The 17,467-nt window shown below is 37.5% G+C and overlaps 1 protein-coding gene across 1 annotated transcript in view; it reads right to left on the bottom strand.

Annotated features, from left to right (window-relative positions):
* Positions 1 to 11,596, bottom strand: part of p4ha2 (procollagen-proline, 2-oxoglutarate 4-dioxygenase (proline 4-hydroxylase), alpha polypeptide 2) — a 36,906-nt gene extending 25,310 nt beyond the window's left edge. Inside the window, exons 1-5 of the mRNA XM_079247577.1 lie at positions 11,460 to 11,596; positions 4,136 to 4,235; positions 2,531 to 2,627; positions 2,091 to 2,242; positions 105 to 242 (exon numbers count right to left, since the gene is read on the bottom strand). Of these exons, the coding sequence (XP_079103703.1) occupies positions 105 to 242; positions 2,091 to 2,242; positions 2,531 to 2,627; positions 4,136 to 4,217 (469 nt within the window). The 5' untranslated portion in view covers positions 4,218 to 4,235; positions 11,460 to 11,596. The remainder of the gene's footprint in view (positions 1 to 104; positions 243 to 2,090; positions 2,243 to 2,530; positions 2,628 to 4,135; positions 4,236 to 11,459) is intronic.
* Between the last annotated feature and the right edge of the window lie 5,871 nt (positions 11,597 to 17,467).

Raw genomic sequence — 17,467 nt, 5'->3', positions numbered from 1 at the left:
TTAGCCATGATCAAAGATAATGTCTTGATCTTTGCCGTTGATTCTTTTATCTGGAGCAGCTTAAAAATACACAGCGTGTTCTGGGCTTTACACTCCGTAGTTACCTGGCAGCTTTCCTTTGGAGAACGCTTCAGAATCCAGTTGATACGTGTCCTGAAGACGCATCAGCGCCTTGGCTGCACCCGTCTTATCCTCTTCACCTGGGAAGTACTGTCTGTGTACCGACATGTTGGAGATGAACCCTGAAAAGACAATAAGAAAGCTTGAACTGGGGAATGTGACATAATAAAAAAATTATGTGTGAGTTACTTAGTCACCATACAAAATCGTAGCGCCAACCATGTTAATGTTCGACTCTCAGATAGCTTTCTACAGTAATTTACAGTAGGAACACAGTAAAATCCCTCATCAATCATTTCCAGTTCACTCAGATGTAAGTCAGAGTAACACAGATTCTGTAGTCGGACATTCACATCTTAAAACACACAAAATCATCTCTTCACTGGCTGCCCGTGCACTTTAGGATCCATTTGAAGCTGCTTTTATTCGTTTTTAAATGTCTAAATGGTGCTGCCCCACGGTACCTCTCTGAGCTCCTCCATCCTTACACACCCTCTCGGTCGCTCAGGTCAGCTGACCAACTACTTTTGTCTGTACCGAGGACGAAACGGAAGCTCAGAGGGGACCGGGCCTTTGCGGTTGCAGCACCTAAACTGTGGAACGAGCTTCCTTTACACGTTAGACCTCCACTGTATCTGCTTTTAAATCTTTACTGAAGCGGGCTTTGTGCACAATAGGTTGACTTTTTAGATCTGATTTTATTTCGATTGTTTTAATTTGATTGCTTTAATTTTTTGATTGTTTTTAGATGTCTGTAATTTCTTTTAAGTTGTCCTAATGTATGTTATTTATTCTGTTGTTTTTTTTAACCCCCCACAACATGGCACTTTGGTCAACATTGTTGTTTTTAAAGTGCCTTATGAATTGTATTGTATTAAATTGTATAAGTCTAATAAGCCCCAGTTCAGAGGCATAATGGGAAATAATCACCAGCATTTAACTATTCTAACTGACCACAATAACATTTCCTACTGAGACAATATTCCCTTTTCAATCAGGTTCTCTCAGTCACTAATCCCAGTCAGTAAGAAGACCTTTTTTTTTTTTTTAAATGGTTATAAATACAAAATAAGCCAATCAAAGTCCCTTCCCCTTTGCTAGTAACATTAGTATTAGAGTATTTAGCCTTGGAGCTATGAGCAGAACATTGTCATTAAAAACATTTAATATGGAGTCATTTTACTATAAATAAGTTTTATCTTGTGCTTCTACATATGCACTGAAGAAATATTTTCTGTGGTTTTAAATTTTCCTTAAATTTACTGAATACATTAGTGTTTCCCTTAGAGGGGGAAAATAAGATTTAAGTACAGGCAAAAAAAAGACACTGTACACTCTTACATAAATGCACAAAAGAAAAGATTAAATCTTCCAGCCTTTTTCAATCTAACTCATTGCAAAGACCGTCAGTAGGGGTCACACTCAGACTGTTTGCCTCACACAGAGATGGTCTTGTATCTTGACACGTACACACTCACAAATTGAGAACATGGCCAAACTATGCTTAGACAGAGAACAGCTGCAGCTGAAACATGACGGGTTCTGTACTCAGTCTGTTCATTTGGGGAGTGAAGCTGCGCAGCAAAAATTTCCATCTGCAGCCAAAGCTGTAATCGCACAAATCACATCTCCTCTGGATTTCAGACTTGCTGCTCATTGCTTCTTCTGTACCAACCCCCAAATAAAACATGGTAAATGCTGCCCTTCATGTGTAACAGCAGCAATAATTCAGAGCTACAGGACAGGAAAATGTCAGTAATGGATAAACATCCAGCCAGGGAATTAAACACTAAAGTTAACACACACCAGTGTGGTTTAAATAGTTTTAAAATACAATTTAATGTAAAAAAAAAAAAAGAGAAAAGAAAAAGAAACCACACTGAAGAAATGTAAATATAAGGAATGAATACAGAGCTAAATCAAACCACATCTGTCTTGTTTTCCTTCACATTGTAAAAATCTTTCCATACCATCAGAGGGGTTCTGAAGAACCAGGTTCTCCAGTTCAGACCATTCTGTGTTAAGTCTCTTCATCAGTTTGTAGGCATTTACTGGGTGGGCCAGGTAACCTTCTGGGTCAGAGGTGGACAGTTTGGTCAGTGCATCAAGTTTGCTGGCCCAGCTATGAGAAAAAGAGACAAAATGTGCATAATTATTCAAAACAAAATGCACATGCTCCACATAGACCTAGTAACCTCATTTCATTTGCAGGGAACCGGAACCATGCATTGTGTAAATAAAAACCCACATGCTGAACTGATACCTGGCATGAGTCTAATATATCCCCGGTGGTGTAATGTAAAACATATGAAACTGATCTACTCTAGTGAAACACCCTGCTACAGTAGCTTTTTTTAAGGTACTTAGATTGAAGTTGGCTTGTTGTAAAGTTTTGGACATCAGATTGTACCTTTTGACTGCAGCAAGCTTGGACTCCTCTGCTTTGATGTACTCCCTCAGAGAGTGGACCAGCTCCTTTTCTGTGTAGATCAGGTCTGTCATTTGGCCTGCAGGGGTGTTACAGGAGATTATTGCCATATTTTAGCGTTGCCCTTTACACTTTAAGTTTTAGATAATATACAAGTAGTAGTATAGTTTTTCCCAGATTCCCACTTTACTTATGTTGCAGCTGCTGTCTCCATAGCTGAGCTGTGGTTACTGTTTGACCTCATCATTTGATAGGATCACCATGTCTGTCCCAGTATATTTGTACATGAGCGTAATCAAATGACTGAACTAAGCACACCAGATGCTGCAGGACTGAGGACTGTCATTCAGTAAGATGAGCACTTAAGTGATAAAAAATCTGGGTTTTTCCAAAGCAGAGTGACAGTTTGGAAATAAGTGAAGCAGCTTAGAGTATGTAGTCTTAATTGGCTCTTGCAGAAATGCTGAATGTCTCCAACAATCTCCCAAAAGAACCAGAATTACATGTGAGGAACAGCAACTTCACTGGTAGTTTAGATGTAGTGATGAACACTGAGGCCAGACAGTGTTTACAACAAGATGCGGGGAAAAAAGGACTTGAAAGGATGAAGCACCTAGGCACATTTGAGCAAAATTGAACTTATCCATGCAGGTATAATTCAACCCTTATCCGGGTGCATTAGTAGTTTTGAAAGCCTCAACTAAAATGATAGAGATTTGTCGAATATGTTTTCATTAGTCCTGGTGGGGTTTGATTAAAGATTATACATTTTATTCTGGTGTCTTGTGGACATTTTCTAAAGATGGAGTAAAAATGAAGACATAAATTTGTAAAGATTTTGTAGTAATGTACAATAACCACAGTCGACAAATAGATAAAACGATACTTAACCAAGTAATCTAAAACCACTCAAATAGAAATAACATTTATTTTAATGCTTTCAAAATAGCAGGATCTGGGTGTGATTTCCTCAATTAAATTTATATTAAGCATGTCATACAGTGCAGTTAAAGGTTTTCTCTTTGAGTCACATTATCTGCATTGAGCACAAGCAGATTAAACCAGGGTGTGAAGGTCCTGTGGCTGCATAACAAGCCTGAACCCTCACCCCTCCACCACTGCCTTTGACAATATAATATAATATAATATTGCTGATATGATGCATTTTATTTTTAAAGGTGCTGCTGTGTATTATGGTCAAATTTCTCCCATTTGATCAGTTTTATTTTCCAAAGAACATTTTTATGGAACTTTTGCTTTTAATTCAGATGAAAATTTTCTGTGACTTTCTACAGCTAGGATCTGGTTTTCTACTGGCAACCCTTCTAATCTTTCTCACTGATAAATGATGAACTCCAAACATGGGCACAAACAACAACATCTCCAAGATCTTTCCGCCATAGCAATGTGTTAACACATCTGAATTACCCCAAAATGGGAAACTTCTACTTCTACACAAGAAGACAAACTTACCGATGACCAAAGTCATCTGAATAGCAGGACCTGATTGCTACTTATAATCTTAATTTCCATGGAAGTCAATGTACAAAAAGTTTTAATTTAACCAAATGAAATCTTTAAACTTACCAATGGAGGTGAAGATCTCCCCGTGTGTGGTACTGCAGCAGGAGAGCAAAAGCAAGGAGACAAAAAACAAGGACTTCCACATTTTCTCTTGTTCAGTAACCTGCATCAAGAAACAAAAGCACCTCATGTCACCAGAAAATGAACGCATTGCCCTTTTCCCCCTAGCTTGCTGTCCTATCTTAACCATGTTTTCCTCAGAGCTTACCATTATAACTTTCTACTAAACAGAGAATTATTTCCATCCATTTTTGATTGAATAGAGCAAACAATTAAACTTGCAGTTAGCATAACCCTGAGTTGGCAGTTTATACAATGATTCTGTGTTTCCTATCAAAAAAAGCTGCATACAATAATATTTCCAACAAATTTCCAATGCATAAGTATTACTTGCAATTTTATCCATCTCTTACTAAGAACAAAAACACAGAGTGGCACTAGGAAAAGAAAATACTAGCCTAAAAACAAAACTTCCTGTAGCTTATAAAAGTGGAGTAAAAACATATGCTTATTATTTTTCATCTCGCTCTACATATGGTTTGTGTATCATAAGGTCAGTGTGAGTTTATTATCTTTATTACTTCCAGTTGGCCACCAGATGACCAATGACATTCATTATAGAGAACAGAGTTCAGGCCAAGTTATAAACTGATGCGTACTCAGAGAACAGTCACAAAAAGTGTAACCTCAATCCAAGTACAACACCTCAAATCCTACAGAATATAAAAACACTTTGAACATCAAACAAAAACTTACAAACAAAAATAAAGCAAACAAAGTTAAGCAGAAGGCTTCAGTTCAAACAGCGGTCTAAAAATGATTGTTTCCCAGTTTATCATGATATTTTTGTTAAATGGTGCCACATTGTTTGAGTGGACTTATCTGGAGCGAAAGGAACTCGAGCTGTGTTAGCTCTCTGTTCACAGAGCAGGCCTGAATGCAGCTTTCTTTATGAAAGTGACCTGGCTTCACTTTCACTTCTTGGATTTTCTCCAGCTCTGCTTTACCACAGCTCTCAGTGATCACTGTTTACTGTTTAACACACACATACACACACACTCACACAGTGGAACACAAACAGAGGCACACGGGTACATAATCAAAGGCTTAGAGAAACCAAGAATTTAAAGCACATAAACGTTGCCTTATGATTATAACTTGGCAAGAAATCCATGTTAAAAAGAAATAATTTTGCTTATGTTACACCTGCAAACAAGGAAAAATCAATTTTACTGTTAAATATAATACAAGAATTCAATTGTAAATTGATGCGTCAGACAAAAATACTTAGATATGGTAAAACAATAAGACAAAAACACAAACTTTTCAAGGATAAAACACCTGTATAAGGTAAAAAAAAGAAAAAAAGAAGAAGAAATACTGTAACTATCTGGTAATGACATGTGTCTTTTGTTTAAAAATAGTAATGGATAGTGGAATTTGACTTGTTTGTGACAAATGTGTCCCTTAAAATGAGTAAACATTCAAGACAACTATGTAATACTATAGTCTAGGATCCTACAAGGGAAGGAAAATGCCCTTAAATTTACAGTAAAACATAAAAAGAAATCGTGGTGTCAAAATTTAAAATAGCTGACTGTCACTATTTTTAGTTTCAGCATGTTTTTAATTATAGCAATTACACTGGAATGCACCACATTGGGTGTGGGTATGCAAGCCAGTGTTTATAAAGTGAAGTAAACATTTTATAATATGACTGGACCAAAATTCAGTGAGCTTAAATTATTTTATCTTTTTGGATTGAAACTATTTTATCAAGCTCTTTAAACACATGTCTGCAGATCTGTCCTGAATCAAACCTTCACAACAGGTACAGGCTAGATTTCAAATTCTTTTACATAAGAATCAGCCACATTTATGCAAGCCATTGAGAACGACAAGAAAATACAACTACAGCACAAAACAAACTGCTATGTAGTCAAAACATTAGGCCCGTCGTGGTTATGGGTGCATGCTGCCTTGAGCTGTCCTCTCATGTAATGTACTTGTGGTCAGTAGTAGCTTAGGCTAAGATGTCTGATCTTTGACTAGTGCTGGCCTTAACTTCCAAATAAATAACCAAATCTCTCCATTTTAAAACTACAGTCACAACAATTGTTCAGCTAAAACAGAGGAGGCCACTCCTTAGTCACATTCCTGAACAAGAAGCTTGTTTCATTTACAACCAAAATGTTTCTGGGGTGCTGACCATTGCTCTCAGTTTCTTCAAATTGTGGTGAATAGCAGAGGGGGAGGAGAAGGCAGCTGGGCAGATGTGGTTGGCTATATTTGAACTATTTAAACCCAACCTATATTTTCAACATTAACTCATACAATGTTTTAGATCAGCATTACAGCTGTTACACTGATGTTTTATGCCTTTAAATTTCATAACGGCTCTGAAAAACTTATTAGTATCTCAACTTTTTCTTTTTTGCATGTGTGTGTGTGTGTGTGTGTCATAATGAGGAAGATAAGATCCAAAAGTAACAAACTCTGGCAAAGCAGTCAGGATCCAAAGACTGGAATGGTGCAGGGGTTCCTTAGGAGCAAATGTTTCCTCCAAATGTAAACTTTGGAACATCTGTAGATTTGCTGCAAGTCTGGTTGCACAAAGCAGCAGCTGTCTCCTGTTATCCTAACCATAACCTTCCTCGTTGACACTTATTTAAATGAGTGTCCTATGTCCTTGTTTTTAGTTTTGAGGGAGAGAAATGGTAATATTAGAGCAAAAACCGCAATACAAATGTTTAGGGAGCATTATTGTCAGCGTTACCCTGACAACCATAAGACTAATCAAACACTGATGCGTTCAATATTTTCAGGAAATGCTTTTCTGCAAACTAACACAACTTTAAAACAGTTTTTTCCAGGACTTTCGCTACATGATGGAAGCTGAATAGTCTGATAGAAAAATCTTAAGATAAGGACAACAAATAAAAGAGAAAGAACACACAATTATGACAGTGTCTAAAGTGATTACCACACAATAATGCAGAACTTGCTGTATTGTTTCATTGCAAAAAACTCTCATATGGCTATGAAATAAAATTTTGCAGTCAAAGTTTTTCCTTCTCATTTTGGCTGCAAGGATCAAATCCCAGTATTCTGATGAAAGCTGGCGGGATAATGCAAAAACTCATCTGTGTCGACAAAGAACACATACTGCATGCCAGAATCCTCCTCAATGCTTTCCAATTTCCAGCTCAGAGCTGCCTGTAAATGGTGAATGGAGAGCAAACGTTGATTCTGAGCAGATATCCTCCCGATTGATGATAATCAGTATACTGGCCGGGCATGTGCCGTCCCCCCTACATGCACATAATCCTGCTGTATGTGCAGAGTTATGCATGTGTGTGATACACCAGATAAATCACATGCATGTTCGTTCAGACTGTGAACGTGCTGAAGCAAGTCCCTGGCTGTCACTCAGGGCGTTAGGAAGACTGAACTCTTGTCAAGCAATTAAAACAATGTCAGATTTGGACTTGTCCAAACTTAAAAAAAAAAAAAAAACTCTCCTTAACGCATTGCTCATTGCAAAGACATCTTTTCCAAATGAAGGTTCATTGCAAAAGACATCAACATGGTCTCTGTATGTGGAAAGCCATTTTGACTGATTACAGCATCAAAATCTTCCTTTAAAGTTGCATTTTGAGTGCGCACACCAACACGCACCTAACGCATTGTGAATGCGGTTTGAATGCACATCCCAAAGACGTCCTTACACAGGCACCTCGCCGAATCGGCCCTCCATATCTGTGGTCCCAAAACTAAATATTCTGCGGGTCCTGAAAGATGAGCCAAAATGCTCCAAAACGCTGGCAGTATGAGAGTCTCTGCTATAACAATGGCTGGCAGGCAATGACTTAATTACACTACAATCTGCTCCCATTAGCATGAATCAGTTTCCACTCAGGTGCTTTCAAAATAGGAGAAAAAATCTGATCAGTTCACTGTTGACCATGAGAATTACTCGTAAACCAAGTCCATTCATGGTTTAAACAAAACTAACACAAAGATTTAGTTTCACTTCCACAAGAGATGAGCAGCTGTTTCCAGCTGTGAGGCGATTTTGCATTAATCTCACAGAAACACTCCAGTACTTAAGAGTTCCTTCTTCATGGACAGGAAGGAGAGCATTTTCCCCAAACGCAGCAGAACCAACCGGCTAATTAGATCAAATATGGAAGAAATATTGTCAAGTTAAATAACTCAGTTATAGTTTAAGCCACTAACGTATATTAATGATGGCAAGACTGTAGACATATCAATCATTTATCACCAAACTGCTGTGTTGCAAAACCCTCATCTCCACTCGTGCCAAAGTTTACACTGAGACTCTAAAAGTTACCACACAAACTAAAGCCTCATGTTAGTTTACAAAAGCAAGTATCCAAAAGAATTTGAGAAACCAAACACTGATTTTTACATGCAGGTGTATGTAAACATGTCATGCCTCTCTAAAAGCCTTCTCAGAAGTGTGTCCGTTCACTGCAATTGCAATACAAATAAACAGGATTTTTACTGTGTTGCTCCAGTATTTGTGATAAAAAGCAGAAGAAGAAGCAAGTGTTGTTTCAGAGATAGTCAGGGATTCTTGTTGTATGATAATATTTCTTCAAGTATCTAGGAGCACATCATCCTCTGATTGTGTGTATGTCAGATGCTTTCCACCCTAATGTCTACTGACATATTCATGGCATCCTATCTATTCACGATCCATTAATTCATGTGCACTCCAATGGCTGCTGTAGCCAGTCATGCCATTGTGTTGTATATAAATCCCTACAGGGGATCACTTATCTGGCAGGCACACAACCTTTTATACTGGAGTTGTGTGTTCAGAGACATTATGAACCTTTTGTAAAGACTGAACAATGCCCACGGATATTCTTTTGAAGCATTTTATCCAAAGACATCTCTTTCGGACAAGCTGGTTGTAGGTCTTTGATTAATAGAAAATTATTCTGCTAACGTTTTAGGAACAGGTGATTTTTATTTTGTTTAATTAGTTAGTTAGTTAATTAGTTAAGTTTCATCCAAAAGGCAAAACATTCAATTGTTCCAGCTTAACGAATTTTTAGGATTTGCTCTTTGGCAGTTTGGGTTTTTCCTCATGTTACTAATCTAGATTACAAAGTTACACAGTGCAACCAGTCGAAACAGACACAGCACATTAAGAGTAGGGGTGGTAGAGAGGGACATTTTTAAGAAAGTGGCTTTTTCTTTCTGTCCTTGACATTAAAAAGATGTAAGCCCTATTTTTTTTTTTTTTTTACCATCTTTTCCATTTACAAGTTTAAAGGCAATCTGATCCTGGAACAGGTGTCTGCTTGAGGTTGTTTTCCAAAGGAAGATGTTTCAGCAGAACAATCCAAGTAGCAGCCATGAATACACCTACATGCTGAATGGAATGAGCTTTAATACTTGCTCTGCTATCTCCCTCCACCTTACCGTGCTTTATGTGAAGGAAGAAGCAAATTATGTCCAACAATTCCTTCCAGTCACAACCTTCAAGCCAGCCCTCTTATTTCCACCCAGCATACTAACTATAATTATTGTAAATAAATATGCGGAGACTAATCAAAGTATATGAAAAATCCTTCTCTTTACATATAAAGCCCTCCACAGCCAGGCACCACTATATATCAAAGACCTCATAGTTCCTTACATACCAAGCAGAGTTCTTCGTTCCCAGACTGCAGGCTTACTTGTGGTTCCTAGAGTCTCAAAGAGCCGAGCAGGAGGCAGAGCCTTTGGTTATCAGGCCCCTCTCTTATGGAATAAGCTCCCAGTTAGTGTTAGGGAAGCAGACACCCTCCCCACCTTTAAGACTAGGCTGAAGACTTATCTTTTTGATAAGTCCTATAGCTAGGGATGGTTAGCATCCCTTAGTTATGCTGCTATAGGTTTAGATTGCTGGGGGACATTTCCTGATACACTGAGCTTCTTTCTCTTTATCTCTCTCTTTTATCCCCCCCCCCCCCCAATAACAGTGTTGCATTATTAACATGTATGTCTCCTGTCTCAGCAGGTCTCCCTGGCCGGGAGTAGCAGTTCCTGTTGTCTTTCTGTCCTCTTCCCCCACACAGCAGAGGCAGATGGCTACCTGTCCTTGAGCCGGGTTCTGCCGGAGGTGTCCTTCCTATTAAAAGGGAGTTTTTTCCTTCCCACAGTCGCCAGTGTGCTTGCTCAGGATGGGGAATTGAGTTGGACCCTCCAATTCAATCTCTTGGTTTCCTTATATAGGCTATTATGAATTGGCTTTCATTATTTTTACTTTTTTTTTTTTCCTATCTGGAAAGTGTCTTGAGATGGTATTGCCGTGATTTGTCGCTATATAAATAATGTTGAATTGAATTATGAAACCTGTGACAAAATATTTCTCTTTGTTTTTTTTTCTTTGCTGTTTTTAATTACTACCTTTGATAAAGAGTTTTGTTTTGTTTTTTTTACTTCTTATATTGTACTAATGTGACTGCAATAGACAGAGAATCTCAAACAAGGACTATTTCACAGACTCTGACTAGTGTGTCTTCACCATCACATACTTCGCAACATGCCTAGAGAGAGTTGCTATTCCTGAGCTGCAATCTTCAATCTCTGCCCCTGTGTCACCACACCTAACCTAAAACTTAGCTGTTTTGGGGGGGGTTTTCTCATCAGGACCAACCTGTTGGGATCAGATAGGAACTGCTAGTTTTGGGTTTGTTTGTTGTTGTTTTTTTTATAAGTTTTGCATCATAGAAACGACAGAAACTTTAGGTCATACGGTTGCTGGGTAACAGTCCTGGTTATCCCAGTGACGTCAGACCTAAGAGAGCTGCTTCTAGAAATGACCACACTTCCAACTCTTCAGGCTCCACAAATCTCCTTCCTGTTTGTGACCAACTTAACATGTGTTAAATATTCTTTATTAAAAAAAAATTAATTAAAAAAAAGTGCCGCGCACAACTTAGAAGCGCGTGCGAGTGTACTAAACAGTGTAGAAGCGTCATCCTCTGAGATGTCCAGAAAGTTCGCGCAAACTTTCAAAATCTACTCCATGTACGCTGTGAAACTTCGTGACCCGGCGGTGTCAGCGATTATAAATATGGGAAAAAACATCCACACTGACCTCACAAAGATGATAAACAACTGGACATTGTCGACCCCATAACAGCTATTTGCCCGGACACCCTAAAAATATCAGCATTAAACCTGTTGGACTCGTTACTTAACAACCCTATGAGCATGTGCGAAAGGCACGCGCGCTCAACGTATCGGTGCACATGGAAAAACATTAGCTTTCTAGGCAGCTTTTCTGATATTAATGTCAGCTTACCTTAATTCTAGATGATTCCACAAACACTGTCACGCTCTGGTATGTGGACGAATATCCACTTGGCGTATCGGTGTTATTACAGAAAGGGGTTGCAGGCGCTGCCACGTACAAAACCCAGTAGAGGCTTTACCTTAAACCATCAAAAACACGCGCACGTACATTCTTTTTAAGGCTTTCTTTCTTTCTTTCTGTGTTGCGTTCAATTGCATCTCGCAAATTTGGATGCTACTTATGTGGAAAGAAAAAAATGTTCATCCAAGTGTGATCAAGCTATGTATCTTGGATCTTTATCAGCAAGGTTGAAATAAATAAACGTGATTAAACTTATAATGTTCTGTACATCGTCTGCATCTATTCTTTAAACTATTTGACAGCTACAGTAGTTTGAAAATCACTGTCTCAAATAAAACAAATGATCTTCACAAGAACCTTGAAAAATTGATGTAAAATACACTAGTTCAATGACAAAAACAACAAGTTCTGAACTCGCTTTGGCTTCCCCATCCTGTTTAAAAAAAATATCTCGTACATTGCAAGATCAAGGCCTTGCATATTCACTCCTCCAGTTATGAGGACCCCTGATCAGCTGATTGTGTTGGCTTACTCTTGATCAAGACAAAATAACAGCTTTTGAAGGCTGTGCCTATCATTTGGAATCCTCTCCCATTGGACATATAATCTATAAATATTGTGAATAATCGTAAAATAAGAAAAAAGAAGAAAACACTCAATATTTTCTTGTTATTTGGTGAATAGTGTTGTAGAATCGTGTAACATGAATATTGTTCAAATGAATGCTGCTAATTATTTTTGAATGATATGTTTCTAATGTCATCAAGTCATCAATAATGAAGAAGTCAAACAGGTACCATCCAACAAATAGCCCACCTCAATGTAACAATTGACCAGCTATTGTCCTGGAAAAAACCACATAAATGATCTGCGGGAAAAAAAACCAAGAGATCTATTTCCTCCAACGTCTTAGGTCTTTGGAGGCATGTAAAAAAAGATCTGTTATTTCCTGAATCTATTGTTATGTATGTATTACAGCACTGCATTATCACTGCAATACTAAGTTTGTTCACAGCAGAGAAATTTAAACAGGATGAACATGCAACGGGACAACCATTACAATTATGGCATGTAGTTCCCAACATGGGATCCTGAAACCCCAAGCAGTCCTACAAACAGCAGAGGGGGTCTTTGACGCTTTGGCCATTTAGATAATTTGTGTAATTAAATTCCACACATAAACAAGTTGAAGTGTTTTTTGGGTTTTTTTTTTTGTCTTTTTTTTTTTTTTTTTTTTTTTTTTGTCTTATTTTTAATTATCTGGAAATTTCATTGACATCCAACTGGCTGAAAAAAATCGAACTTTTTTTTTTTTTAACCAGATCCCAATCTAAATAAAAGGGGAGCTTCAATATCTGCTACACAATATTTTAACACATGCATGCTCATTTAATTATATTCCTTATCTAAACTGTTTATCCTAATAATGTAATAACGTTACTACATTATTATAATGTTACTACATTATGTATAGAAGACTTGCTGACGTATCTGCATGGGCTTTTAATTTCCAACTATTTGTCATTTTTTAAAAATAACTATTACATTTTTATTTATTTATTTATTTATTTACTTTTTTGCATAAAACACAAGGAGATGGACAGAGGAAAGCAGACTTTATGCTTTGGGAATCTTTTAGGATATTTACGGTAATGTAATCCATGCACGCTGTCACGTTTGCAGTTTGGATGCTTCTCTCCAGGCTTGTATTTTTTTAGGTTGATTTAACCTCTTTAATTACCTATTGCTCATGAAGTCATTATCTCAGTGTGGCCAAATTTTACAAGTCTCTGATGTATATGTAGTCTGAGCAAGGGACACAGGGAGAAAAGAGCACCATAAATAACATTTAATACAATGTAATCAAACTAGTTTAATTACAAGGCACAGAGTGGCTTTGCTGTGGGAGAGTAAATTACTGTAACACGTGGCTGAAACACAACTGAAGACGTGACAGCAAGACGCTATCTCCACACTGAAAATAGTTTATCCAGTATTATGAAAGGAAAGCCTTATTCTGCATCATTGTGTTGTCTTAGTGTATTTATGTTATTTTTATTTTTTGTAAATCTGGATTGACACTGATTCTTAGCCCAAATACCTAACTGATCTTGTATATTTATGAAGAGATTTGGCATTTTTTATATTTCATTTTGAGTTCATATACAACGTAAGCTTATACATTTTCATTTGCAATTAAAACTGGAATTCCTGTTGCTTGATTTGAACTGCTGCACTTTTACTTTTTACCTCTTAATGTGCTCCTTTCAGATATTTAGATGTATTTTTGTCACATATGTATTGCATGTAAATGCATCAGTGCTTTTATTGCACCAATGCATTTATATATTTTAAAAGCGTGTGTCATTTGTATTGGTGAGCCAAAGATAATTTTCCACTTTGGTGGACAATAAAGTTTCATTCTGATTCTAAAAAAAGAAAAAGGTTAAAAAGTTCAAAACTTGTGTATGTAAAGTAAAGTTTGACTCTCAGGTCTATTTATTTTTTAAAACAAAAGTGATTAAAATAAAAGAATGAACATGTGAAATCAGAGCTCAACATGATAAACAAAGAATGGAGGGGGAAGGGAAATGAAAATGTGTGAATAGCGCATTTACGTACATCCTTATGAATGTAACCTGACAGATAGTCCCCTGAATAAATCATATTTCTGTATTGACTTTTTATCTTACAGCTTTTTACACTGAGTTAAGACATTTCAGAACCTCTAGACAAAAATATTATACCAAGACCGAATGGAGGATGCTGATTATTGTCACATTGCATTTCAGTGTAAGCTTTAAATAAAACCGCATCAGTCTGAAATGCACTCCTTGTCTTATTTGTGGACTTAACTGACATTTGGAAGTGTAGATTTTATTTCTCCAGTCATCCCTCATTTGCCTCAGGGTGTAATTGTTTCTGCATCGTCCTTCACATTGTGAGTCACCATCACTCATGAGGGGAGGAGGCAGAGTTTATTTCAGGAAAGATGTGGACACGGGTGATGTGTTTATCTGCTTACAAGTTTGTCAGTTTCCCATATATACCCATATATATATATATATATATATACATATATATATATATATATATATATATGTATGTATATGTGTGTGTGTGTGTGTGTGTGTGTGTGTGTGTGTGTGTGTGTGTGTGTGTGTGTATTTGCTGCTATTATTTAAATTATTTTACTATTGAGTTTTTCCAATCCAGCCTAAAGGCTACTACAAAATGTACCTCGTTTATGGTACTTGTCTATAGTACCTTGCTGTATATGGTACCTTGCTTTCTGTCCCCCCCCTCCCCCCCCTCCCCCCCTTCTCTCTCTGGTCCCTTTTTTTGGGATAACAGAAGAATTAATTAAGACTCAAAGCTAAACTGCGTTAAAGGTGGCTTTGCATTGCAGACTTACAGTACAGTTCAGCCAGTGGCTGCACAGTTCACTAATGCCCACTAAGTGTCAGCAGTCTACAGTGGATAAAAATCTTCTTGCACTGTCTGAGGAATTTGACCATTAGTTATGATACTGATCTGATACTCTCCAAATGTGAAACTAAATTCAGGAAAGTAAGCTGTGCAAATAAATGGATGTGAATCAAGAGCCTTAACATGTCCACACATATAATTCAAGCAGAAGTACTGGAACTAAACATCTGTGTAATATTTATAAAACTACTTACTGTATCAGTGAAGCCAATCAAAGAGAAATGCTTTGGTTTGATCAGGAAAATAAAGATTGGACATGGAGATTGGAGCAGTGGAAAAGATCATGTTCCCTGATGAGTTCAGATTAACTCTGTATCAGCAGCACCTATCATGCCTGTTATATTGTTACATAAGCCTGTAAGGAAAGCATGATGACCTGAGATTGCGTCTGTTGGTCATGTCTAAATTCGGTAACCTTATGCACCACAAAAGTGACGCCATTTGGAGTCTTCCAAGACGATAGTGGTAGGATTATCAGGTTTAAACCAGAATGAGTGAGTCAGGGAACATCCTGACAACTTGATTGAGAATTTCTGGGTGGTTCATCTACATTGTCAAGTTCTTGATTTAAAAAAAAAAAAAAAAAATTCAGAGAAAATGATTGAAACAACAATATGATAAATTGTCGCTGGAATTAAACCAAAAAGTTCAACTACAGGTTAAATTTTTAAAGTACGTAACATACTTAGCAGAGGGTTTCTTGTGGTTTGATATTTTGGGGGAACAAAAAACAGGGAGGTAATAGAAGATAATTGATATCTGGTCTGGTTGTGATTGTCTCTGGCTTTATGGTTTAGTTCTTGTTTGACTGTCCCATTGATTTTTATTGTCCCAGTTTTATTTTGTAGGTGTACCCCCTTCTGCATTCGGTTCATCTTCCTTTATGTTCACTATACACCTGTTCTTGCTTGGCTAATTGCTCCACCTGCTCATGGTTTAGTTCTCCTAATAAAAACCCAGTGGTTTTGTTTGATATCTGCCAAGTCATTGTTGTTTCCTTGTGCTGTTCCTGTGAAGTTTGTTTCTTTTTTCAGCCTTGTTTACTCGAGTTGTTTTTTTTACCAAGCCTTTGATTGTTGCAAAACAAAAAATCCACAGGCTCAAGTCCACTCCAGCACTTCAGCATCCATGCCACCTGCATCCCACGCTTAGTCCACCTCCTCCATAAAGAAGTACACTTATGTCATGTCAGAAAATAAAGTAGAGAATCATCAGGAGCACTTGTGGGATGACAAACTGAATAACAACATAAGAAACATAACTGATCTATCAGTGATTCAAAACATGCATGAATGTTGTTGGTTTTAGTTAAAGTGTTTAATTTAATTAATTTATTGATTTCTTGTTTAATATTCTTTTTTTTTTTTTTTTTTTTTTTTTCAGCAGATGTCAATTCTTCAGCTGAATGATACTCTCATTATCAAGATAAAACCTACCAGTAAATGTAACTTCTGACCAGGATAACAGAGTTTGAGTCACTGGCAAAACGTAAAGAAAAAGTACAGATGGTTTCCACAGGGCGTCACTCACTGCTCGTTCACATTTACCGTTTACTGTTCCTAACATTAACTGCACTTTCCAGTAACACTAAACTTTATGCTTGTTATACGGAGAAGTCCACTCATGAATCTGGTGAGGAACGTTGACTCAACATGACTTCTCTCCTCTTTGCTAAACACAGAAGTATTTTGCTTGGCATGCTGTACAAACATGCCATCAGGTAATTCTCTCACCTGAGAAGCATGGCTATAAAAAGCATGTGAAACTATTATTAACTGACGGCATAACTGAATGGTTGGTATGTAATGCATGTTGATGCACCGAAACCCATCAGAGATTAGAAAACAAACAGTAAGATAGGGTTGAAAAATATGTAATTACCCTTTAGTTTGTGCTTTTAAAGGCACAATTTAAATGTGTTTTCAGGCTTTGACTGGAATCAGTACCGTCATGTCTTTAAATGTCACATGACAACAAAATTACTGTATAAAACCACAGATCAACTTCCACCTATTTATTTAGCCGAGGTTAAGGCTTTCCAGATGTTGTGGGTGCTCCTTTAAGTTAAGTTCATCCTGTTGGCTCTTGGTGCTAAGCTGTGCATTGGAAAGGTCACAAGGTGAGAAATGCTCCCCCAGTTTAGCCGACATGATTTAAAGAGGACACACATGGAGCAATGGAGCAACACATGGCGTCGTTAGGCATGTCTTCACTCTGGTGTGGTGTCTTACCGTATGCTTGTGTGTGAGCCTCAGTGATTGAAAGTGAACACACACAGAGTGAGGCTTGGGTTTCAACTGCTTTGATCAAACCTCATCAGGTAGCTCCAGAGCTGGACGTGGAGTCCAGCCGTTTTGCCTCTTATTTAACCCTGGCTGGAATTTGAATGACACATCAAGATACCGAGAAAAAAAGTCGCTGTGTGTGTGTGTGTGTCAGGTTCCGTG

The sequence above is a fragment of the Telmatherina bonti genome (genome assembly GCF_933228915.1).
Source record: "Telmatherina bonti genome assembly, chromosome: 10".
Taxonomy (NCBI): domain Eukaryota; kingdom Metazoa; phylum Chordata; class Actinopteri; order Atheriniformes; family Telmatherinidae; genus Telmatherina; species Telmatherina bonti.
The sequence above is the reverse complement of the archived record's forward strand: the minus strand, read 5'-3'. Positions and strand labels throughout refer to the sequence as shown.